The sequence below is a fragment of the Tauraco erythrolophus genome, chromosome 5 (genome assembly GCF_009769465.1).
Source record: "Tauraco erythrolophus isolate bTauEry1 chromosome 5, bTauEry1.pri, whole genome shotgun sequence".
Classification (NCBI taxonomy): Eukaryota; Metazoa; Chordata; class Aves; order Musophagiformes; family Musophagidae; genus Tauraco; species Tauraco erythrolophus.
The window spans coordinates 13,410,627-13,435,800 of record NC_141469.1 but is presented as its reverse complement, the minus strand read 5'-3'; the positions used below and the strand labels follow the sequence as shown (position 1 = coordinate 13,435,800).

The window sequence follows — 25,174 nt, the reverse complement described above, 5'->3', positions numbered from 1 at the left end:
ACCAATAGCTCTGGGTGTTGCCTGGCTTGCTGAGCACTCGGCACATCTCTCTGGGTAGTCAGCCTCTTCAAATGTACGTATCAAAAAAAACTTTGTAACTCAGAAATACTACTTCACATACCACAGCTCATACAAAATATTTCACAGATGCACTGAAAAGTTACAGTCTTATGCTACGTTCAGCATACATGAGAAATGAAAACAGAGGAGAGAAGGCCAAAAATTTGTATTTTAGCAGCATATAGAAAAAATTAAAGAAAACCACAGACAACCTGGTGGTCACGCTGTCACAAAAACACAGAGAGAAGAAAAGCATTCCTGATGCTTTTGAAAGAGTGATTTTTACATCACTGGTGCTGATACTGGGATGCCACTGCTAGATAAGCACAGAAAGTACAGAAGCAGGGAAAAAAATGATAAAGGCAAAATACCTGATAACCTATGTGGTAGTGAGTCATAGTTCTTTTTAAGGAAAGCTTCATTGAAGTTCTTTGGATTAGTTGCTCCAAAAAGCCGATTCATTTCTTGGTTTAACACTGTTCTAACCGCATCAGGCAGATCTTTGCTTTCAGATACTATTGAATCGGAAAAAAGAAATTAATTGAGGTGAGCACAGGTACACTAAAATCTACTTTATGCATTTATTTTAGTATTTGTCATGTTTACATTATTAATATAATTGAAAAAAATCTCTAAGGAAGATGCATGAAATTCAAAAAGGTAGATAAGCTTTTTCCAACCAGATCCAGTTAACTGCGAATGCTTTCTGATGCTTAGAAAAACACAAAGCCTTTTTACTCCAATATACTCTCCCCCTTACTGATTAAAATCTACTAGGCTCAAAGACTGAGGTCATAAAAATCTGTTCTTAATTGTTCTAGCTGTAGCCATCAACAGGAAGGGTGACCTTTGTGGGAAGTAAGGAAGAGAATCCTTCCAACCTTCTAAACAGAAAGGACGGAATGTGAAGTCTTCTCTTCGCATGCTGACACAAGCTGCCAGCAGAAAAGCCAGGTTACTCACCCTGCAGCTTCCAGTTCTTTACTCCCTCACTCTTTCAGGGGTTCACCATTCTACTCACAGTCTTAAAAAGACTTGCTAATACTTGCTGGAGTAACTACTAAATCCAGCTGCAGTCATAATAAACATAATTAATCTTAGCACGAATCGGTTGTTTAGAAAGCTTTCTAATACATGTATTAAATATTTTGAATTAATTGTGCTAACAGTCTATAAACTAAAAATCAATGACTGTATGCAGGTTAGGCATCATCTGGAAGCATGTACAGATGAAGTCACACCAGAGGGATACACACCACTGCTGAAGAGATGAATCATACACTCGTGAAGCCAAGGATGACTAGAATCAATAGCAAAGGCTCTTTTCACAGACTGAAGCATCAGAAGGAATTTCTCTGGAAAAGAAAGTGTTGGCAAATGTTCAAAAACCCGTGGTTGGAACTCACTGCATTATGTTGCAGGAGTATTTAGCGTTTGAAATTAGAATGATCAGAAGAAATTAAAGCTGAGTGTACTGCAACAGTCATTTTTTCTAACACGCATGTATTTAACCAGTGAACTAAAAGCCTGTTAAACTAGTAAGTAAATTTGAACATAATAAGTTCTTAAAGCATAACACCTGACACAAGAATTCAAAAGCCAAGTGTTTCAAAAGCCCAGTTCTCATTAGCAACTGTACACCACTTCTTTACAGTGTGTAGTTCTGCAAACTATAGATACAAACAAATAACTAGGGCAAACACAAGCTGGCAGAACTAACTACAGTCTCACTGCTTACAGATTTGAACACAGCAAAGAAAGTGGATAATCACCAAATGTTCAAACTTTGGTTCTTCACAGACTGCTCATGGCTGGGGTGTCGGTCCAATGAAAAGCTGTGTGTCTCAACAGGGACTGACTCCTTATAGTTCACCAATAACTTTTTGCTTAAATTCTAATATATATCTTTATGAACTGAAAATTGCTTTCTTTCATTCGTTTTCTCTCCTACCTTTTCGAAAATAAATCTCGAAGGCAAAAAGATGCGTCTCTATTTTGTTCTTCACTAAATTCTTCAGGGGTGTTAAAAATTTAATGGCTTCTTCCAAAGGTGCTTCAACCTACAGATTCAAGGAAGTGACACACAACTAAGTCACAAAGTTTAAACCTAGTAACTCTACAACAACAAAACTAGCTATTTCTGACTCACATCAGAAAGTTACTCTCATAAGACAATGCATAAGAAGCTTCAAATAACTTACGTTACAAATTTTGCATCTTTCACTCAATATCAGTGTCTAAACACAGACTGTCAAAGTCAAAAAAATTGCTTTGTGATGGTTACAAATCACATTTTCTTAGAGAGAGATACAAGTCTTTGCCTTGTATCATACATCGGTAGCAAACACATCTGCAGCTGAACCTGCATTGTAATAGGCAGTATTGGCTGCCCACAACTATCTACACACATGGGCCTGAGATATTGGTAAACAACTACTTTTTGCCCATGATAGAGCCTGTCCATGTGAGCTCCAGACAGGTTCCTGAAAGCTGCCGGGTCATGGTGACATTCCCAGTCAAGATACTAACAGCAAACCTGAAGTGACTAGATATTGATCGTGGTTTCCTGGTCTTAGCTAGCACAATCCAGTAAACAGACAGCTTTAACGCCAGTTAATTCTGTGCAAGGATTCCTTACAGACAGATCTCTTGTATCTAGACGTTAGGGATAACTCGAACAGGAACTTGTCTGTTGTCCTTCATATTTGTTTTTATGAACACAAGCTAGTCTCCAAGAATCAGATACAAAATTTAACTGTTGTTTGTAAATAACAATTTAGCAATGTTGAAGCAATACACTTCATCACAAATACATCAGTTGAAGTCAATGATGGACACCTTATGGAGGTCCTGCCAACCACATACTACAGCAGTTTTCATAAAGAAATCACATCTTTTGTATGTGCTGTTATGAGTTTGCAAACATTATTCACAACTGTGCACTTAAACTATTTGGAACCTGTAATAAAATAGATTTCAAAGCTATGCCTTTAATGCCAAAGCTACATAACCAAAGAAGTCCAGGGGCAACTGCTTCACGAAAACTGTTTGCAAGTAACCAACTATGTCAGAAATGGTGTTCTGGCACGAGGAACCAACCGAACCTGATATTAAATTTAGAATATAATTAGAGAAGATTTGCCAGAGGAATGCATTATACAGCTGCAACTATTTCCTATAATCTCGGGGACTGCCTAGATTTTCTTGGGAAATCTCATGACATCCCTCTACTCCAAAACTCAATACGTGTCATTGCGACCATTTCAGTCTTAACTAGCACTGCAGTTAGAGTGCTGCTTCTTGAAACCAATGAGCTAAACAACAGGAACACCAACAAGATTCTCAGATGACTTGTTCAGTTTTAGAAGTCACTTGCTTCCTGCCTACGGAGAGAGTGAAGTTCGCCGTCTCAGCCTTCAAATATCATCTCCCCAAGAGGAAATAACACTCATCATACGTGTAACGTGAAAAACATGGAATACCAAATACAATATCAGTACTTGGATACTATACTACTATTAATAGAAATTAGTTTTTCCAGTCTGTATTTTTTCATTATCTTACCCCACATTTTTCATATGTTTTCCTGCTCCTTACAGGTACAACTTTTAGCACAAGAATAGTCTTCTGGGTCACCTCCCCTTTATATCTCTCTACAGTCCTCAATCAGGATCTCAGAATTAACCTCAGTCTAGTCTACTGCTATTTCCAAACAGCTTCTTTATCCTTCTGCCCCTCGCCCCCCATTCAAAGCAAATGCAAACAAATGCTGTGAAAGCATTCAGTGTTTCAACATCTCCTCTTGCATAGGTTCTCTATGCTTAATGAATAAAAAATTGGTATGGGACATAAAGAGGGAATGATAATCACCTTACATACAGAACAGAAAGACTTCCATCCGATCAACTAGAAACAGGGTATAATCAACAAGTTAGTGCAATACACACATGAAGATAATTCCACCTGTAGCAAATGTCTGTGACTTCAACCGCTGCTTTGGAGAACTAGGCACAAAGCTGTGATTTCATCACATTACTGACAGTATATCCAACAAACTATCCCTAGAAAATAATTTTCTAAAATGCCGCCTGAGAAGGGAAGCCATACAAAAAATAAACAAGTTATTTGAATGGCTTTGAAATAGTACATGTGCTCACTGTAACTTTTCTAGAAACTTCTATGACTTTATTACTACATTAGTAAGCACCTTTGCCAATTTCTCAGGGATAAGTTCTTCTTTCGGTCCTCCAATTTCTTCATCATCATCATCTTTCTTCTTTTTCTGATTCCTCTGTTGCTTCTCTTTCTCAGCATTCTTCTTCTCCTCCTCCAGCTGTGCTTTCTTCTGCGCTCTTCTCTGTTTATTTCGTAGCTTCTTTAGCTCCTTGTCAGACATATTCGCTGCACATACACAAAGGGCAAAAATCAGACAATGTTGATGGCAAATATTAACAGCCTCAATCAGTTGTCAGATATCATCTTAACATAATAATTAACTAGTAATGCTGCCATTACATTTGTAAAAGCTTATTTACTATGGATAGACTATTTTACAGTCCACACTGCTGCTCCATAATTCACAAATTCCTTTATGAAATCAGGGCAACAGGAATTAGAACAATAGTATAATATGCTGAAGGTGGGACAAAGTAATTCCTGCATGACTCCACAAATCCAGTGTCAGGAGTAAAAATGCACATGAACACACACTGATCTATTCTTCAGGCATTACACAACACAAGTTATGTTTAACGTAGTAATTAAACGGTCTAACAAAAGTAAGGTGAATAGTTGCACTTCGGCACAGATAGTTCCAGCTTTGCTTTTAATGCCCTGCAGACATAGAATCATGGAATCATTTGGGTTGGAAGGGACCTCAAAGACCATCTAGTTCCAACCCCCCTGCCATGGGCAGGGACACCTTCCACTACACCAGGTTGCTCAAAGCCCCATCCAACCTGGCCTTGAACACTTCCAGGGATGGGGCAGCTGCACCTTCTCTGGGCAACCTGTTCCAGTGCCTCACCACCCTCTGAGTGAAAGACTTCTTCCTTATACCTAATCTAAATCTACCCTCTTTCATTTTAAAGCCACATCTTACATTTGATTTCTATTCAGATCCTCTACGCATCAGAAAGTGGCTACAAGAAATTCTATTACACTTCTACTTGTCTTAATCTGAACCTGAAGTCACACAAATGAACTGAGATGAGAAATAAGAAAACTCGACAAATTCCTCTTGCAGGACTCAATAGCCTCCATTCATACCATCTGAGGTACCCCAAGCCATAACCACTTAAGTTGCTCTCTCATCAGAGGAAAAAAAAGAAAAAAAAAAGAAACTGATGGATTGAAACATTTTTTTTTTTACATCAGAAGCAAGAGATGATAAAATTTAAGTTGCTACCTAATAAAATTTCTGCATACTGTAAAATGCTTAGCTACCACCACGCACACCTGCTTCAAACTGTTATTTCATGGACCAATAACTATGAGAATTCCATGCTTTCTCAGTCATCTCATAGCACAAACATGTTTTGGGTTTTTTTTTACTTAAGAATGACAATTGTCACTACAAAAACCATCATTGTTTTATAATAACCAAAATAAAAACATTTATTAGTTTAAATTTTAGTAGAACATCTACTTTTACACGCAGGTCAAGTTACAATTTACCTACTTTGAGTTGTGACAAACTCTTATTTTTGGCTACTACAGTTGACAACTGTAAGAATGCTGCATCTTCATAAAATATCCACTATTAATGAAACTGCATATTTAAGAAAGCCTGAGGGTCGAATACCTGTATCAGCCTCGTGTTCTTTATTTTCATCTGTTAAGGGATTATCATGAAGTTTCAAATATATCTCTATGGCAATTCGTGCTGCTTTGAAGTAGAATGGGTGTTGTCGAAGTACATCTTCTAGTTTTAACAAGTCCACATAAGACCTAAGGGTAATCTTCCTCATACAGTAAGTGTGGAAGTCAAACTGATCATCCGTGATTTCTACAAAATGCTAACACAACATCAACATAACGTTATTTAGCAAGTATTAAAAATCAGAAACTAACCTTGACTTATTTTAATACACTCTCCCCAAAGGAATAATTTTGTAAAAGCCTGCTGGTCGACAAATACACTGTAGCTTTCAGAAATGTGAGTTAACAAAACCCTCCGAAACCAAAGTGATGGTGAAAAGAACAGAAGGTGCTTTAGGTCAGAACCAAAATTCACTCATTTCACAATCTCGTAACTCTAACCACCCTCTGACAATTTGCAGTTTAAGGGACAAAGGTTCTACATTCGCTGTATTTAAACAGCACCTGGATTTTTCCTCTGTGAGCTCCTCTAATTTTTCAGTCCAAAGTATAATTTTGACTTCCATTAAAAACTGTGGCAATGAATTCCACACTTAAATCACACGTGGTGTGAGAAAGTACTTCCTTTTGTTCAAGATCTGCTTTCCTCATTATCACCTGATGTCCCCTTGTTTTTGTTTGAGAAACAGTGAACAGTCCTTACCCTTTTCGACTTCTCCATGTACTTATGATCTCATACAACTCCAACCTAAACTCAGCTGTTGCTTGTCAGAGCTGAGGATAAAATACTAAGCATGACAAGCTAATTGCAATCTCTTCATGCCAAAGTTACTCCACGGCAGGTATTCTACTAGCACATTTTTAAGGAGCTGTGATATTCAGATGTAAACAGTACGACAGGTTTATATAATGGAAGAAAAGTACTACTTCTCCAGTCACTTAATTCCCAACACTGTCCTTCCCATGCTGCTCCACACCAACACAGAAGTTTTTGCAGCACTGTCTGTTAACAGTTCCAGGATTTCTTTCCTGAGCAGCAATAATTCACATAAGGTCTTTTACTACCTATGCATAGGCAAAGAATTCTTCTTGTCCTTCCTTCACCAACTACACTGTTGAACATTACATTTCATGCACCATTTTGTCGTTTAGTATTGAGAGAGCACAAGTGTTGTCCTCGCACTATTCATCCCTTTCTGAAAGTGATCATTTATTGATGACCTTCAAACGACTTTAGAGAACCTCTTCATAACACACAGTTTACAACAGTGTTTTTAGGAGGTAATATAGTAATTTCAACAACTTGCCAGTAGCCAATGTGAAATAAAATCTCTCCTGAAGCTACACGAAGTATATTCTTATTGCTCAGAAAAGAAACTTATTAGCACAGTAAACTTCAGCTTGTTTTTTCCAACGTGGGCAGTTTAACTAGATACGTACTCTCTCAATTTCGTGGCATTTCTTAAGTGCTTCTCCGAATTTGTTCATCGCTTTGTAAGCTTGCGCACATTCTGTCTGAAACCACATGCACTGCATTTCGTTCAAGTTCTCTACTGCCGAGGTTCCTTCCTAAAAGCAAAAACAGCATGAGAAAAAGGATAAGTCTCATTCTATTTGTTAACTGCCATTTCTTTTATCTTGTTCTAATTAAAAGCACTAACAAAGAGGCTATCAAAAGAACGCTGAATTTCGAAACTGGAGTCCTGACAGTCAGAAATGCCACAGTTAAGACGGATCTGCTTTGTTCATTAACCAAAATAAAAATTCCTCTATGTTCCACTTATCGGAAGAGTTGTAAGACACAATGAATAGCCAGGTAGTGACCATTTAACTTGACAGTTCCTCATCTTTAGGATAGGAAAGACGTTCATTCAATGTCTTTAATATTGTGTGCACAAATAACACATTGCAGCATGAAGAAAAAAGGCAGAAAAGTTGGAGCACGTGGCATGGCACTGACACCTGCAGGCTAGGTTTTTGGTTTTTTTTTTTTAACTAAAACTGCCATCTGTGTTTCCAGAGACCTGCTGATTGAGCTAAGCATAGTAACCGACAGTAGCAATAGATTATGCCTGATGTGATCAGTACTAGAAAGCAGTTGCAAAGCAAAAGGAATACTGGTATCTTTGACACCTTCTGATTCAAAAAAGCAGATTACAGTTGTCTTTCAAATCTGATATTTATATATCCTTGCATAGATCTGTAGAACTCATCACATGCCTTTCAAGCTTAATGTCAAAGTCAGCTACTTGGGGTGGATACAGCCATTCTGACTTTATTCTGATCTTGGAAAAAACAGGCTATTCAATAATCAGGCAAGAGTCAAAGCTGGGAAAAGAACAGATAATATTCAAATGGAAGGGTAAGGAGAACACCTCAAAGATGAGAGAGAAAGGCAGTCTTTGAGACAGTCTGATTTAGGTAGCTAAAAATAAGAAAAACTGTTAGTTCCATTTTCATTATGTTTAATTTAGGTCTTCTTTAATTATTTTTTTTTAATTAAGAAGCTTATATTTGAGCATTAGGCATAAAACCAAAAGGAGATGAAAGATTACACAGAGGAACGTCATCAAATTATATTTTTGAAATTCAGTTTTGGGCAACTGGTATGCTTGCTTTCTTGATATCATCTTAAAGCTGCTCAAGGCACTGAAAGAGGTCAATTAACCTAGATTCATAGCAGTCTTGCATCAAAAAACTCCACATAAAGCTACTGAGCGTATATAAAACAAAACTTCCTCTCCCTCTGTTTTTGCCTGCACACAGCCTTCACCTCATCAACACCCTTCAGCTTTCCCCCTATAAATACCCCACTGTCCAACCTATCCTACTCCAGGTTTTTCCTGCTCTTCAAGAGAAGAGAAAAATGGGACAACAAACAAAACTGATTACTTCCACAGGTAGGTCCCAATAGCTTATTGCCTGCCTCCCACTGACAACACTTTAATGATATTGCAAGTATTCTAAAACTATAATGTGTCAAATACTCTGGAAGGACTACATTGAGCTGTTTTGACTTTCAGTTATGAAAGAACAGCAAGAGAAGTTAATTTAAAAAGTAACTAACCCATGAGATCAAACTTACTAGAATAGGTTACTGCAGGGACAAAAGCTGATGCATAAAATTAAGAAATCTGCATAATGCAAACTTTTTATGCCAGCTAATTGGTCTTGGGAAGCAGTCACAGCAAAAAAAAAAAAGATACATTACATGGCTTTCCTTCATTACTGTTAAACACGGCCTTAGGGATGAAAGCTTGTTCACAACAGGAAGACATCTCAGACTCTCACCTAGTAGCCACACAAACACTTTATGACAGGAGAAGTCTTAATTCCCTAACTTACTACCACTGGAAGGGGGCGGAGTGGTGGAAGAGAGAGAGATATGGGCAACTTTAACAGATCTTTCAATGATCCTAAAGAATCAACATTAAACCCAAAGACTTCTCTGAAAATTATTTTTTTCAACATAGTTATCTCTAGAACAGGCACGTTGTATTTTTCCTACCTGATAACAATGATCAAATCCAAGCTTTAGACTTTTCACTTAATGCTATGGAATCATGTGTATCCAAGATTAATTCAAACCCTGGCACTGACTCCCATTAGTGAAGCAAGCAATCATAGTTGCTCTGAAAGGGAACTTAAAGATCATAGTAAAGGTGAGTGGAAAGTTAACACGAAAAGTTACTCCACAAGGATTAGGCCCACATTATTCAAAAGAGCTGTAGTTAAACGCAACAAACCCTTGTAAACTTAGAACACATTTCTTCTGCTTCCTTAATGGAGTTTGCTTTCAACATATATTTTGCACATTTGGAGTTGATAAATCTGTCTGCTGTGTCCAAAGCCTGAGCCTCATCCATCCACCTTGCAGCTTCTTTAATATTTCCAGCATGCTTAAAGAGATAGAAATTCATGTTAGATTCAGTAATTATAAACCATGCATATTTTAGCCACTTGCTGTCCAATATAATTAGAGTTTGGGTGGGTTTTTTTTAGACATTTTTTAATAAATAGCACTCTTCAGGAAAGCAACAGACCTTTAAAGAAAAAAAAAGCAGAAAAAATACTTTCCCTTATTGTGGAATTACAGGTCATTGACACTAGACATTTTTCCTGAAAATGCTTAAAGGACACTTTGGATAATCCTATTCTGATACAATGCCATAGTGTAGTTGAGAAATTGTTTCCAAGCAGCTAAAAAAAATGAAGGGCAGAGTAAGAAAAGGTGGAAGACATTTATAACATCAGCTAAATTTATTAGTGGGATTTTTAATACAAAAAATATAATTGTAAACTGAGAATTCACATTTTGCATTATACTCGTCCTTTATTGACTTAAAAATCTTCATAGAGGCTTATTCATACGCAATAAAAAACCCAAGCAGCCAAACAATATCCTTATCTAGAAACTCACTAAAATTGACTAAGTAATTTTCCATGGATTATCCACGTCTTGCTTAATACAAGCTTAACACTTCCATGTTCACATCAAAAACACTACAGCAAAGTCTATGTGTATGTAAAAGTCTTCCATCACAACAAAGGAAGAGCCTCTGGCCGCTAAGAACAAGCCATACTTACCTTATAGATCTTTGCCTTCACAAGGAAGAGTTCTATCAAAGTGGGAGTACTTTCTATAGCAGCATTTATATATTCTAGAGCCAGGGATGGCTGTCCAATTTTATCATAATGCTGAGCCAAATAATATTGGACCCAGAGTAAAGTGGTTGGAGGTTCTTCTTTACCGTCATCTGGAGGGAGAAAAACAGAGGGAGTTGTTTTGTTCAGTTTACTGAAACAACATGCCTGAAGCAGAATGCTGTAAATATAGCCACTGAAGTTAATTCTGACTCTGTATCAGGCTGTCACAACAGACCTGGGAGCGTTTTCAAATGCCTTGGGTGCAGGTAAGTCTTTGTTCTTTATAACTTTTAAGTCTATGTTCTAACAAGACCTGAGATGAAGGATGCAGCAAAGAGTCCTGCTAAACGCAAACGTTGCACAGTAACAATGTAAAGGATTTCACTACACTCAGCATTTATATGTTTTCACCCCATACATAGATTGGAATATTTTTAAACAAAACAGGCTGTCTGTTCCAAAAACCTAGCTTTAAAGAGATTTTCTGTTTCTACCTGTGGCAAATTCATCGTCACTGTTCACCTAAATCCATCCTAGAAAACACTTCCATACGCACGTCGGTTTTGAAAGTTAGAGAGCTCTCTCTGAAATCCAAATTACTACCAGAGTCTTAAAAGCTCATTTCACTACTCAATTTTGACTATGAAGCACAGCACCTTGCAGGGGGTAAAAAAAATAAAGGGTGTGGGTGCTCTAGTTTTGCCAGGAAGTTCTGATTCTTCAGTTTATGGTATAACTTAACCATGCAATTATATGCATTTGTTCATTTTAAGGGAGCAGAAAATTGTTTATTTGAATGAGATTTAAAGCAAACATTGAATTGAACTGGAGTAACAGGAAGCAACTTCCTTAAAGCAGAAAAGCACAAATGTGTTTGAAAGGCTTGGACAAATCCAGACAGATACTGAGTGGCTATACTGTAGCCTATAGCATTAAATTCAAGGGGAAAGTATAACAGGCAACTCTAGACGAGAATTTTATAATGAGCTATTGCATTAATATTCCTGCAAAGCAGGGAAATAACTACTTACAACTTCAACAAAAATGCCTTAATTATTAAAGATTATTCTGTAAAGTTGTAACATATATTGTCATTCATGCTATCCCAATTATTACACCATTATAATCCATCTACCAAAATTTCAAGACTATCCTCGCTTGATATTCTACGTAGAAATGTTTTTTCTTGGAGATTTTCTGTTACAAAGTGGTTGGGCAAACGACTGAAAACACATCATAAAGCTACTAGAGAGAAAACTATAAAGGCTGGATTCAATACACGTAGAACCATACCTGACAACAAAGCAGTTGTCAGTCAAATCTGGAAAATGTTTTTTAACTCTCAAACATAACCCCCAAGAATACAAACCCGTCTCCACCAAAAGCTCCAAAACACGTTCCCCCCAGAAGATTATGCTATCAGTATCTATTCCTTTTTCTTTGACATTTCTGCAGTTAAAGATTTAACATAGCTTTCAAATTTCAGTTTCCAGGACAACGATAAATTCAAGACTTGAAAATAGAATAGTTGACCTCAAAACTGCAAAGAGATGATCAAATTTGTGGATCCAGCAAAACTTTTAAAACACGTGACTAGATTTTTGAGTACAGACTTTATATTTGATAGCTTAAATCCATTCTAAGGATGGCTATGGTTCAGTTCTGTGTTAGAGGGTAAAAAAAAACCCAAAAAACCCATCATCTCAATTTCTTCACTCCCTGATGATTCCCTGGCCTTTGAACGGTCACATAATGCTTACACCAGGCACTACTTCCATCAAGTATGCCAGTCTTAGCACTTACCATTCGGGTTAAATAACCTGCAGCTTCTTAGAGAGGTTTCATAACCTATCACGAGCTCTTCTATGATTGCCACCTACACATGCAAGACAAGGCAAAAACAAAATTAAAATCTGTGGGCAAGATGGTATTTTATTTCAACTTGAACTACTTAGTGTTACCCAAACTAGTTATTTTTCGTAAAAGAATTCTGCAATATCCTGAATTACAACAATATGGGAATGCACTTAATCTCACCTCTCTTTTTAACAAATTAAGACCAAGCCTCCCTTGGTTAACACTTATAAAACTTATAATTAAGTAAATCTTAGTTTTCTACATTTACCAACTTGACACAAGGTTATGTATGCTACTACTTGACTTCTCCTACATATACTGGGCCACAATATACAACAGTGCTGATGCAGTTCGCACTGAAGAAAAAAGTTTCTTCATCTCTTCAATGCATCACAGCTACGAGGCAGATCATGTAAAAAGTGGAGGGAAAACCTACCTTCTCCTTGTCTTTGTACAATGACCTCAAAGTATTGAAGACTGGTGGGCAACCTTTGCTGAAATTCATCCTTAGAAACTTGTCCAGACACTCCTTAAACTTTTCACCTTGAGAGGAAAAAGACCTGTTGATTTCGGTTTACCATACATTACTTGTCAATTGCAGACTGTTTATGCTGTTAAAACATGAGTATCTAAGAAACACGAGTGTTGATCACTACCTGCTCAGCAAAAATGCACTTACCCGACAAAAAGTTTAATGGTAATCTTCTCGGAACTAGTCCCCTCGGGTATTTAGTCCAGGCCTCTTCATAGATCTTTAGCCTCTCCATCATATTAGCTAGAATAGAATTTTACAGTTTACTTTTTCGTTTCTTTTTGGTAAGAAGGGAAGAGGGGGCAAAGAGTGATTTATATCTGGTTAAAAAAAAGAATCAGAATATATAGCAACTAACGGCTATATACTACCTGAAGAACACTAATTTCCATTTTATTCTTTTTAAAACTGCCGTACTAAATGATTTCAGGTATTCAGTATCTAAATTCCTCTAAGCAATCGAAGACTAGCTGTTTATCTTTCATCTTAAAAAGAGTTCCTGCTTTATCACTGTGCTAAAATCTTGAACACAAGAAAACCCCCACATTCAGGAGAATCATGCCTGTTTTTTCCAGAACCTCTACTACCTACAACATAAGATTAAGATAACAGAGACAGTAAAATTCTAAATCAAAACTGTCTTCTAAGAAATAATTATCTTCTTTCAACCACACACAAAGATTACTGCATTTTTTTTTTAGTGTTTTAGTTTTAAATAAGACAGGATTAACACCACAAGAAATACTTTCAGCCTTTCTTAAAAAAATTTATAACAGTATGTACTCACTATGACAAAAAAGCAAAACTTAAACGGGGACTTTTTAAATAATAGCCTTATTATTTAAAACAATACAAGTTTTCGCTCAATATCTAAATTCCAAATGTGCAGGAACAACTTATTTACTAAAACGTATCAAGTCATTACCTGGTTTAAGTGCCTTTTCCAGGCCTTTGTAGTAGGCCCAGTTTTCAGGATTTCTTTCTTGTAGTCCTTTGTAGACTTCAACCGCTTCTTCAAGTCTGCCGAGCTGAAGCAGGAGTTCTCCTGTGTGAAATCCAAGAAGTTTAAAGTTAAGGAAACAAGATACTGAAGCAGCGAAATATCAATCACTCTCCAGTAAAGGACTGGATAATCCTTAACTCCATGTAGATTCTAATTTCTTTGAAAAAAACATCACACTGGCTCACAAAGTAGCTGGCAGATAGGCTTTTACTTCGACAACAGGTGCAATTACAGTAAGATTCTACAACTTGGCCAGTAATTCTTGAAACTTATTTGAAAATTTAATGCTAAAAGCAAGATGCGTGTGTTTTTTTTCTCATTTACTGAAGTGACTGGTTACTTTAAGCGCAGTTTTTACTACAGAAGGTAATTAAATCAGTACACGGTATTTCATGCATACAGCATCTTGAATATCGAAATTGCAGAGCTGCAAATGCAAGAGTGGTTCTTCAGTCTGGTATTTCGTAAAACTAATTTCCATTTTTTAAAATCAAGCCATTGATCTGATTAATGAATTCTCAAGCGAGTTTCCTTTTAATGATACTTCATTACAGATACAACTGTTAAAAGTAAAGTCTAGATCTAACAACTGCATAGAGCATCTTTGCTGGTGCTAGAAAAGTCAATTTCCCATTTCACAATGGGAAATCACAAAGTTTTGCTATTGGCAAATGTTAGGCACTAAAAGTTTACGCACCAGATATACTGTCATTCTAGATTGAGGTAAGATTTTCTCATTTGTTGTCAAGACAAAAATGCAAATCAGCATTACCTCTCTTCTTACCTACATCACACAACTGACACGTAATTTTGTCAAGAGATGCTGCTTCCCACAGACAGCATAACTTGGGACTACATGCAATACCTAATGCCAGTCAAAATATCAATAGTGCACTCACTGGGGATGACAGAATCTGGAAAATAAACCTAAATGCCTTCTCTGAGGCGAAAGTTGTAATTTTTATCTAATGGTGGCAAACGACAACACTATTTTAAGTTTCTGAAATACAACGGTTTCTCAGTTTTACTTCAGCCACAATGGCTTTTACACAGGCATTTAAAATTCTGGACAACACTCATTTATTAGCAAGCTTTTCTGTAGTATGTATAGCAGCTAAGCTAGATCTCCTAACACAACAGGAGCTGTGCCAAAATAAATTTATCAGTTGTACCCTGTTGAAAGCACACAGACTGCCAAGAGTATTTCCAGCCTTTTTTCTGGTAACTTGCTAGAAGTTTTCTGTTTTGGTGGGGTTTTTTTGGGTGTGGGTTTAGTTTTTTTTTTGTGTGAAGTGCTATTTGAAAATCCTGTTCCAGTACCAGCCTCAGACCTTCATCAAAAACTTAAGAACACACAGTATGTCAAAAGATCTTCCAGATAAAAGATAAGTTGTAAAAGAAAACACATCCCATCTCCAAACCCAAAACACCCACTACTATGTCTGTAAAACGGTCTGTGACAGTGTAATCCCTACATCCATTTCCATTTATACTCAAACCAAGTAATGTATTCAGCAACAACGGAGAGTTGCCTGCAATCATTTTCCTTGAGGAAGCACCACACACCTTCCACAACACTGTCACTAATCAATTCCTACATTATTTTTGCAAGACAGTGAGATTACCATTACCAGGAATAAGGAGCTAGCTACAATATCTACATGAAAAATACTGTAGAAGACACAGATTTCTTCTCTTTGCTTCAAGCCATCATCCAGCACGGGCCATGAAAAAACAGTACCTTCAACAGATTGGAAATTTCACAGAAGGACTGTACAAGCATCAAGCAGAAGAGGAACAAACCATGCTTTGAAAAAGTGCACCTGCTAATACAGCTGGAAGAATGAACTTCTATCACTCTGCAAGTCCAGCTATGGAATACAAGATGCAGTATTATATTAGTCTGTTAAAATAGCATACACTAGAATTATCGTCATACAATAACAGAGGCCTGTGTTGGGTTGCCCAGCTAAAGAGTCTACTTCCACACACTGCAAGAGTGACAGAGTAGAATTAAAATCCTTCCACTTTGCCAAAGAGGATTCTGCCCTTTCAGCAAGTGCTCTCCCTGTCAGGACCACTATCAAGGCTATAATAGCACGGGTCGGGGTACGCTACCCAAACAGTACTTCAGGACATCAATTCAGGATCGTTTTTCTGAAACACATCAGCTCAAAAGTTTCAGAGCAGTATGTCTGAACTCTGCTGATGTCTTATCAGCCTGGGAGAAAAGCATGATAGGCACTGAACAGCTGTAAGACAAGCAGTCTTTTACCCCAGCAGAATTCAATAAATTAATCTAAAACCAAATCAAAGTTCCAAAAGACAGGACGCATTAACAGTACAGGCATTCCATTGTATACTACGTGTTTAAATGCACCTTCAAGAAGTAATTACCTTTCGTTTCCTCAACAGCCAGTTTATCACAGATCTGCTTTTCGTAGGTACAGAGATGCTCCAAGGCTTCTTTATACAGCCCTGCCTCCCGGAGGACTTGATTTTGATAGAGCAGCAGTTCGCTGTACTCATAATCCACTTTATCAGGTGATGTCTACAAAGGAAAGCAAGACACGTGAGGAAGTTCAGCCTTCTAGAACGCATGTGGGATTTAATTCGTTTAACTAAAGAAATCGCATAAAGTTTTCACATGAAAGGAAGTGTTTTATTTTTGGCTAAAGCAGCAATCCGTACAGGAATTTCACTTTTTCCTTTTACCTGCTGTGTCTTCCTAAATTCCTCTAAAATTTTTGCTGCCATTTCATAGTCTTCCAGCAGATGGTAAGCAATAGCATAACCAATCCATGATGCTCGCTGTGCAGGTCGGAGCTGAAGCAACTGGTATCTTGTTTCCTGCAAAAAAGTAGCTACTGATTTTCCTGACTTTATTCTGAAGCTCTGTAGAATCCATGACACAATACTCCATCTTTGGTATTCTAATATTTAAGGGATGTCACTAAAAATTAGTTTTCTATACGCATATGTATTTTTTTTAACCAAAAGAAAGAACAAACTTTAAAACATTATCATGGTCTTGACTGAATGAAAAAAATAATCCTGCACACCAATTAACACATCACATCCAATGGAATACTGATGAATCAACACTAACTTTGTTAAGGTATGACACACGTGCTTTTCCTGTCTTACCACTTATGAACAGAATGCAGTTAAAGACACTTCAGTTTGAGTTGCAGGGACGTTTACTATATACTGGTGTTTCATCTTGGAAGTACATGCGTATTAAACCATTACAAGTGCTGTCAGGCAAAATAGGTCACACAAGTACATCCCTATTCTTTGGCAAGAAGGTAATTACAGCTGGAAGAGGCAACAGGCATGCTTGGTATCGTGCCATGTTAAGCTGACAAGTTTATTACTTGTTTTGTTACAGACTTCTGAAAGGCATCTTCAAGCAATTTAAAATAAAGGAAAAAAGCTACTACCTACTAAAAAAGTCCAAAGAGTCAGACTAGGGGTTAACTAGCATTGATCAGTCAGGAATTAACGGCTTCTAAGCACGTTAACATTTAATCCTTAATGCATTCTATAACCATGTGTTGCTTGTATATTTAGCAATTACACATTTGTATTTACATTTATCCAGAGGCCAAGAGAACGTACATCTGCAAATGAATTTTGGCACCTATGCTAAGTTTTGGCTATCATGTCTCAGCAAAAAGGGAGTCAAATTTCTAAATTACTAAAATGAAGAAAACAGTCATTAAGAAACATCCTAACTCAGTAATAAGTTCACTGAGGACCTATATTAGCTGATGGTTCCACATGGCTCTGAGAATAAAACTTGTTCTTGGCGTACTAACATTGCCCTAATTTGGAAAGGAAATAATCTATGAAGAGACCAACTAATGTGTTTTAACAACCTCAACTTTAAAGGCACAAGGAAAATCTGAAAAAATGAAAACCTGACATAAAATATTATCCAAAGTCTCTCAGGTAAAAATATCTTTTTTTTTTTCCTTCAGAGAAAAGGAATACCTTATTACACTAGTCTACATCAGCTGAAAAACAGACAAGTTCCCAGGCACAAAAATGTAATTTAGGAGGAATTAAGGTGGGTTTTTTTTCCCCAATTAATTAATGTTTGAATTGTAAACACTTAGAGTGACCACTGTCGTCTTTGCCTGGATGGCACAGTAAGAAACAAACGAATCTTCTGTAGTCATAATTCTGTCTAATCCTAAGTGAGCCGCACGTTGATCATGAGCAGCAACTACGACTGAGCCTGAACCACAGAAACATCTCTGCAATATGCATACTGAACAGAGGCTACTACTTTTTAAGAAATTAAGGTACTGGAAAGCTAGACATCAAGAAGCTAGGGAAAAAAAAAAATCTCACTACATTAGGAGTAGCATTTGTAGAGAAGATAATAGCAAGTTTGTATTCTTCTTTACAGAAGTATCAGAGCCACGACACTACCAACTCGTAATGGCTGGTTGGCATGAAACACCATCTCACGTGGCAAATACAGACAAACGACACACGGCAGCAAATAACTGGGTGCTGCACTAATAGGCAGAAAGAGGGTTCCAGTCCAAGTTACCAAACTGCATTCGGCTTTACTACGAAATAAACAGAAGAAAACAAGATAGTAATCTAAACATTTTGAGTATTAAATCAAGAAGGAAGAGGAATAGTCAAAAGTTCTGATCCACAATCTTACACCTCACAAGAAACATAGGAAATATTTGGACCCAAAGGAGCTGTCCCAGCCTGTCAACCTGTCACAGGCTGGCTGGGAAGCAAAACATGATGTTTCATGTGGCATACTGTTTGCTTTGTGTTGTCACCCACTTCTGAGAGAAAACTAGTGACCGCTGATCTAACGGAGCAGGGATATAGGGTAAAAAGTTATTATAAAGTAGAACCTCCTTTGCCTGAATAATAGTTATCTTCTGAACACACTGCCTTCTACCTGCAGGAATGCTTCCAAGAAAATAATAAAAAGACAGGGCATTGTCTACAGCTAGATTATGCAGTATTAAAAAAAAAGCAAACAATTCTGCACTGAGCTGAAAAAGAATCATCTAATACACCATCAAATCTGTACACTTTAAAGGAACTGCTGAGTAGCATGCCTGCTTTTCCCTTCATAAAGTAGTGAGTAGCGCATACTTTAGTCCTCTGGATCTATATTTTTTTAAAAATGTCATTAAACAATTTGCCATCTATGCTGCAGCTCCCTAGAAGTTGATAATAAATGCAGTATGTATACTTACCCTGTAACCTTCAAGATCCCTCATTTGAATCTGTAGCAGAGAAAGATCTCTCAAAATTTGAAGATTGTCTTTGTCCCATTTCAGTGCATTTCTATAGCATTTGATAGCTTCATCATACTTCTTGTCTGACCTCTGAAGAAGGCCATAGACATGCCAACCTAGAAAACTGTTAAGGGTTCTACTGAATTTGAGCAGGGAGAAAACAGATCCAAGGTGGCAGTGACAGAACAGTTACTAAAAAGGCTCTTAAGCCGTTTTGCAAACACGCAGTGACATTATTACAATCATTAGCCAGACAAAGAAACTGCTTGCAAACTGAAGACAGAGAACTGTTTGCCAGTTATATGTAAAGGCTCTATACCATATGCTGTAAACTGTATTTTTTGCATACTGGAGGAGGAAATCAAGTAATAGCTGCTCTGAGAAGGCTATCAGGCTTACTTAAACACATTTTTGACTAAGGGCTTACATTAGACAACTGAAGTGCTTGCACTTCCTGCATTCTAAGTATATGACAAGTCCTTACCAATGGAATGGCAACTACTAATGTTTTTAAAGCAAACCACACGCTTAAATGCCTAATTCAGCCCACTCTAAGTTTAGAGTTGCAGGTCAATGATAAAAAAAATAATACATACAATGCACACCAGAATAATATTTAAGCTAACTGTGACTACAAGGATAGCTGCAAAGCATCTGCCCTTTGAATAGCTTAGACAAAATATTCTTACGTATTGGAAACAAAATTTAAAACTCTGAACTTCCAGTTTGAAGCCTAATGGTACTGGCTTTTGTTGCAATTCTACAAATCAAGTAGTTTAGGTAGAAATGAACGTTTTCCATTTGTGAGCAAAAGCCCTATTTCAAAAAGGATACAGACATGACTCTTCAAGTCATTCCTTAGGCCTCTACGTACAAGTTCGTAAGCTTCCTCTTTCTTCCCTAGACAGTTTAATGTTAGTCCTTTCATTGCCAAAGTTTCTGAAAAAAAAAAAAAAGATTAATTAAGTCTCAGTTATTCATTTTCATAGGTTTTTAAGCTTAATGCAAATTTAAGACTCAGCAAGGTTTTGCATTTTTTTTCACATGGAAAACTATACTGGCAGATGATTGCATATCATACACGACAATAAACTTTACGCATTACTTCCATCAGAAAGTGAAGCAGCACTTTATTTTAAAGACTTTAAAAATTGTCTGTTCTACAAACATTTTGCAGACTTTTTTTTTACTGTAAAAAAGCATTATAACTACTCAAGTATTGATTCACAACATAGACTTCCACACATCCACTCACGCCGAAGTACTTGGCAAAAAAAAAACCCCAAAACATTTCTGGAGAGTGGAAAGAAACTCTCAACTCAGTAGTAAGAGCTGATTGAAAACACAGCAAAGGACACAAACACCTTTTTCGTATTTTACAGTAAGACTACTCCTTCAGAAAAAGTAGCAGAACACAGAGGTGACAGACATACAGTGCTGAACAACATTCAATCTCTTCCTTTTGCCTTTCCCCTCTAAGTGACTGAACAACCATTTCCCCTGAAAACTGAAATAAGCAATGCATATTTGTATTAAGAAACTTGCACCATGCTATAATGAATATTAAACTTGCAGCATAAAGGTAACAAATGGCAAGCTACGACTTTTAATTATTGGTAAGACCAGTCTTTAAAATTACAAACCTTATCAACAATAAGTGTTTAACTCTGTGCAGGTTTCTGGACGCTCTTATTGCTTTATGGGCAAAGGATAAACAATAAAGTGCTATAAATATTTATAAGACTTACAAATTATTAATCTATCCTATAGGATAGGGAAAAAGAGAGCACATGCCATTTGAAAACTTACCTCCATGTTCTGCAAACTTTGGGTTAGAAAGGATCTGTTTACAGAACTTCAGCCCATTTCTATACTGCTTATGTTCATAACACCTCTGTTGAAGAAGAAGAGAGTACATTTATTGAAAAATTTTAGAGTGAAAGTATTTCTGCACTCCCGAAATTAAACATCAGTGCAGCTAAAGCTTTTAAAAAATGTACTAATATTTTATGAACCATGTTTAATGAGCTTCCTGTGATTAAAAATTCTTTCCATCGCCAGAAAAAATAGTATATATGTTAATAAGAACACTAATTTAAACGTGTAAGCGAAGACACATTATCATACAGCATTTTCTCAGATTAGATACCACAGGAAGCGTGAAGTGCCTGCAGAGACTGAACTTTCCTTTAACATAAAAGCAAACCTTGTCACAACGCAGCTTGGTAAGCATTCAACTCACTTCGGCTACATTATCTTCCACAGAAACACCACGAGACAATCTCCAACCACCATACAGGCAGGAAAGAACATGAAATCATTGGAACTTGGCTTAAACTATCTCTGAAAGCAACCTCTTACCATCAATTTGTATACCACATTTATCTAATACACATACAAACTTTCAAAACCAGTATGGCACTCTACCATTATTTTGCCATATTGGAAATTAAAACTTTCCTCTACAGTTTTATTAAACCCAACTCTAAAGATTTGCGTGTGCATGAGTTTCATTTCATTACGCAAGGCAACTGCAATGCAAAACTGCACACGGCATGAACTTTTAAAACCAGTTTTAGTGTTTTACTCCTGTCAATCCACTCCCTGTGCTAATCTTGAAATAGAAGCCAAAGGAGGAAGAAATAATGTTGTAAACACTAATTCATACACTTTGAGTTACTTAAGCAAATGCTAAGAATTCATTACGTTTCATTTTACTGTAATATCAATGCCTTGACTTGACTGTAAGAGTAAAGAAACACACATTACTTGAGCACAGACACAAATCCTGTAGTAACTAGGAGGTCATTCATAACAGGATTTCACTGACTCTAGTTGACCAGTTCTAGTGGCAGGATGGCTGACAGGAGTGTAAAATTGGGTAACAGCTGACAGTTTTCACGTCATCCTAAATAAGTTGTTGTTCCAGATTCTACCTTTCCTCCATCTGCTCCAAATTAACTATGCAAGAGCATTCATAAGCATCTGTGGACATCATTTGTCCTCTAAGCACTTTCATGAAAAAAAGTCAGGAGAGCCTGACCCAACAGGTCTTCCCATCAAGCAGAAAGTCCTAAAAATAAAACTTTAAAAAGTTATGTGAATGTTATGGAAATGCTTAAAAAAGAAAACGGTGTTATCTACCTCAACTTCTCTGCTTTGCGTTGCTTTAGCATCATGAAAGGTGCTGTTTAGTGTCCAGTTTTCTCTTCCAAAGCACAAATGGAAACACCAACAGCAGAGATGTTGAAGGTATAAAAACCCCTGGTATACCACTGAGCGCGTATATTATTTTATAGGTACTAAAGTCATACAGTTGAAATGTCAAGGCTGAAGACCAAGAGGCATCACAAACCAAGGCTCTTGCTCCCCCTATCCTGTTGCCACTCTTTGCAGAAAGGGAACCATGGGAAAGGAAAGAGGAAGAACAGGAGGAGGAATATGGTCAGAGAAAGCATTCAAAGCAAGATAGACTCAACAAAGAGGAATGTATAAACAGAAGAATGATAGAATGGTTTGGATTGGAAGGGGCCTTCAGAGACCATCTAGTACAATGCCTCTGCCATAGGCAAGGACATCTTTCACTACCTCAGGTTGCTCAAAGCCCTGTTCAGCTTTGATCTTGAACACTTCCAAAAGACAACTCCCTCTATCACCAAGGACAGGAAGAGTTAGTAGGGGAACCACCTAGCAAAGGAAGATTAAGGGTTAGGTAAGAGGAAATCCGTATAGGCATTTTTTTTTTTTTAATTAAATTTGACTGGTTATTATTTACACCTTTTAGTCATTATCTCATTTCAAGCAGCTGGCTGAGTCACTTTAATCAGTCACTGGTCAGAGCTGACAGAGAGCTCACTGGTGACAAAACACAACAGGATGAAGCTTTTTTTTTTTTTTTTTTTTTTTTTACATTGAAATCATCAGTCATACAAGTTACCGCCCAGGACTCCTCCCTGAAAGCAGAACCACCATTTGCTCCTACCTAGGTAGGTGTGAAAGCAGCAAAACCTGTCACAAAAGCGGTGCAGCCACAGGAACTTCAGAACATACCTCCGGTGTAACTAAGGCACTGTACTTGCCTTTAAGTACAGCTGCTCACATGCTGGCTGCGAACATCAAACCTTATCTCCAAACGTTTCCATTTTACATACTCCAACAACCTGTCTTTCACCTTGGAGTTTAAGGAAAGTCAGCCAAGATGGTATATGCTAGAGACAGGAAATATTTGCACATAGATTTCTCTCAGAGTAACAGAGAACTTAGGATGCAAGGTATAACGAGTAAACTCACTGAGAATTTTAACAAATTCTCCCTTTAGACTGCAGGGAGGAAAAAAATTACGAGTTTATATCCACTTAAGTCAATGGAAAGGTTCCCATCAACCCAGAGAACATTGGCTAGGACCAATAAATTATCAGGAACTGATCATGTACTGTCTATGACCTGAAGTACCAGACAAAGAACTGGCCATAGCTGTGTATGTCCCCCAGCGAAGTACCGTAGGTCTCCATTTTCTGGTGTTTCTAGATCAAGACAAGTTGGACTAATTTCCTATATATAATTTCTCCAACCTTTCAGGTCAATATTTCAAGCCTATTTTGTTCTGTTAATAGAAACATTTCAAATTGTGTTATTTTATGAGTTTCCTTATTCTATGCATGTATTCTATGTACATATCGTATGTTTTGACAGTGGAAGGAAAGGAATAAGTGAAATCAAGGTCGTGTTTTGTCCTTCTTCAGAAAAGGACAGGAAATTGTTTCACCAAAGTGGGCTCAACAGCATCACTCCAAGATTCCACTGTTTGAAGCCATGCATATACTTATCTTCTTCTCCAAAGTGGTTAAGCACTAACAAGCTTAAATAAAGGTGTGAAAGAGAGAGAAGGAAGTCAGGAACACAGCATATGTCACCATGGCTGGTATAAACCTTGGTGAATCTGTGGCTTCAAGGAACAGAAACATGGAAGAAAAATCTTTCTCTTAAAAGGAGACAGTAAATATTGAAAAGAGGAAAGGAAGAACAAAAAGAATAACATAAGGAAAGATGAGGGTGAGTAATACACAGCCTGGGAGAGAAAATCCTTAAGGGAGTCAGTAGTTTCTGATAAGAAGAGAAAAAAGAACCAGTAATAATAATTAAAGAAACCCAGACCACCAAAACAAACAAACCAGAATCAGAAGTGGTGACATTTCAAGTATTCTTGGGACAAAGATACGGGCTTGCTGGAAGCAGAAATGGTCTTCATCTGGGTAGTTTGTTTCCTCCCAGATGAACAGCTTGTAGTAGTCATTCCCAGTCCTCGATCCTTACTTTGGGACAGCTGTTCTGCAGATTAGAATATTTCTCTGTTCAGAGACTGCTAAAAGAGCATAGCTGCCTCTTCTAAGCTAAACTCCTGCACATATACACGTCCCAAGCCAGCAGTCAGAGCCTGCTTGTGACGCTTGACATGCAAATGCTCCAGCTATGGCTTGAGAAAACATAAAAGCTAAACTTCTAAAAAGTAACATTAAGGCTAATGCTTTAAAAGAAAAGAACCTGACTATCCATCAGCACTGGATCTCTATTACACATTTGCTGCTCTTCAAAGCTTTTCCTTTAATAAGTTACCAGATGCGTCAAGATATCTAACAAGCTTTTCCATACATGCTGTGGTCAGAATTACTGCCTACTCCAAACATACCAAGATTCTTTTCGTACCCTTCAAGTAATTTTCTATACTTATAGCAAGGAAATAGCACCTGCTTTAATACAATTCTACAAAGAATAAGTAAGATGAGACAGACAGAGTATGACTCCTTCAAAATCATGCAAGACGGTACCAGGTAGGAGAGAATTTGCATTTGCACCACTCCCCCACCACCGAGTATTTATTCAGTGGATTTGAATGCATGGCGATTACTAGACAGAGACTGACAGTGAAATTATAAGGAACAGAGCTGGCCTACATTCTCTAAAATCCCCAGTCTG

The 25,174-nt window shown here is 37.3% G+C and overlaps 1 protein-coding gene across 1 annotated transcript in view; it reads right to left on the bottom strand.

Moving 5' to 3' along the window:
* The window catches only part of NAA15 (N-alpha-acetyltransferase 15, NatA auxiliary subunit), a 40,215-nt gene that overhangs the window by 5,608 nt on the left and 9,433 nt on the right, over positions 1–25,174 (bottom strand). Inside the window, exons 2-18 of the mRNA XM_086611327.1 lie at positions 21,011–21,095; positions 20,036–20,140; positions 19,160–19,317; positions 16,635–16,769; positions 16,317–16,470; positions 13,842–13,961; positions 13,064–13,159; positions 12,821–12,927; positions 12,331–12,403; positions 10,468–10,637; positions 9,627–9,779; positions 7,321–7,449; positions 5,864–6,077; positions 4,268–4,461; positions 2,012–2,120; positions 1,317–1,415; positions 432–575 (exon numbers count right to left, since the gene is read on the bottom strand). Of these exons, the coding sequence (XP_086467453.1) occupies positions 432–575; positions 1,317–1,415; positions 2,012–2,120; positions 4,268–4,461; positions 5,864–6,077; positions 7,321–7,449; positions 9,627–9,779; positions 10,468–10,637; positions 12,331–12,403; positions 12,821–12,927; positions 13,064–13,159; positions 13,842–13,961; positions 16,317–16,470; positions 16,635–16,769; positions 19,160–19,317; positions 20,036–20,140; positions 21,011–21,095 (2,245 nt within the window). The remainder of the gene's footprint in view (positions 1–431; positions 576–1,316; positions 1,416–2,011; positions 2,121–4,267; positions 4,462–5,863; positions 6,078–7,320; positions 7,450–9,626; positions 9,780–10,467; positions 10,638–12,330; positions 12,404–12,820; positions 12,928–13,063; positions 13,160–13,841; positions 13,962–16,316; positions 16,471–16,634; positions 16,770–19,159; positions 19,318–20,035; positions 20,141–21,010; positions 21,096–25,174) is intronic.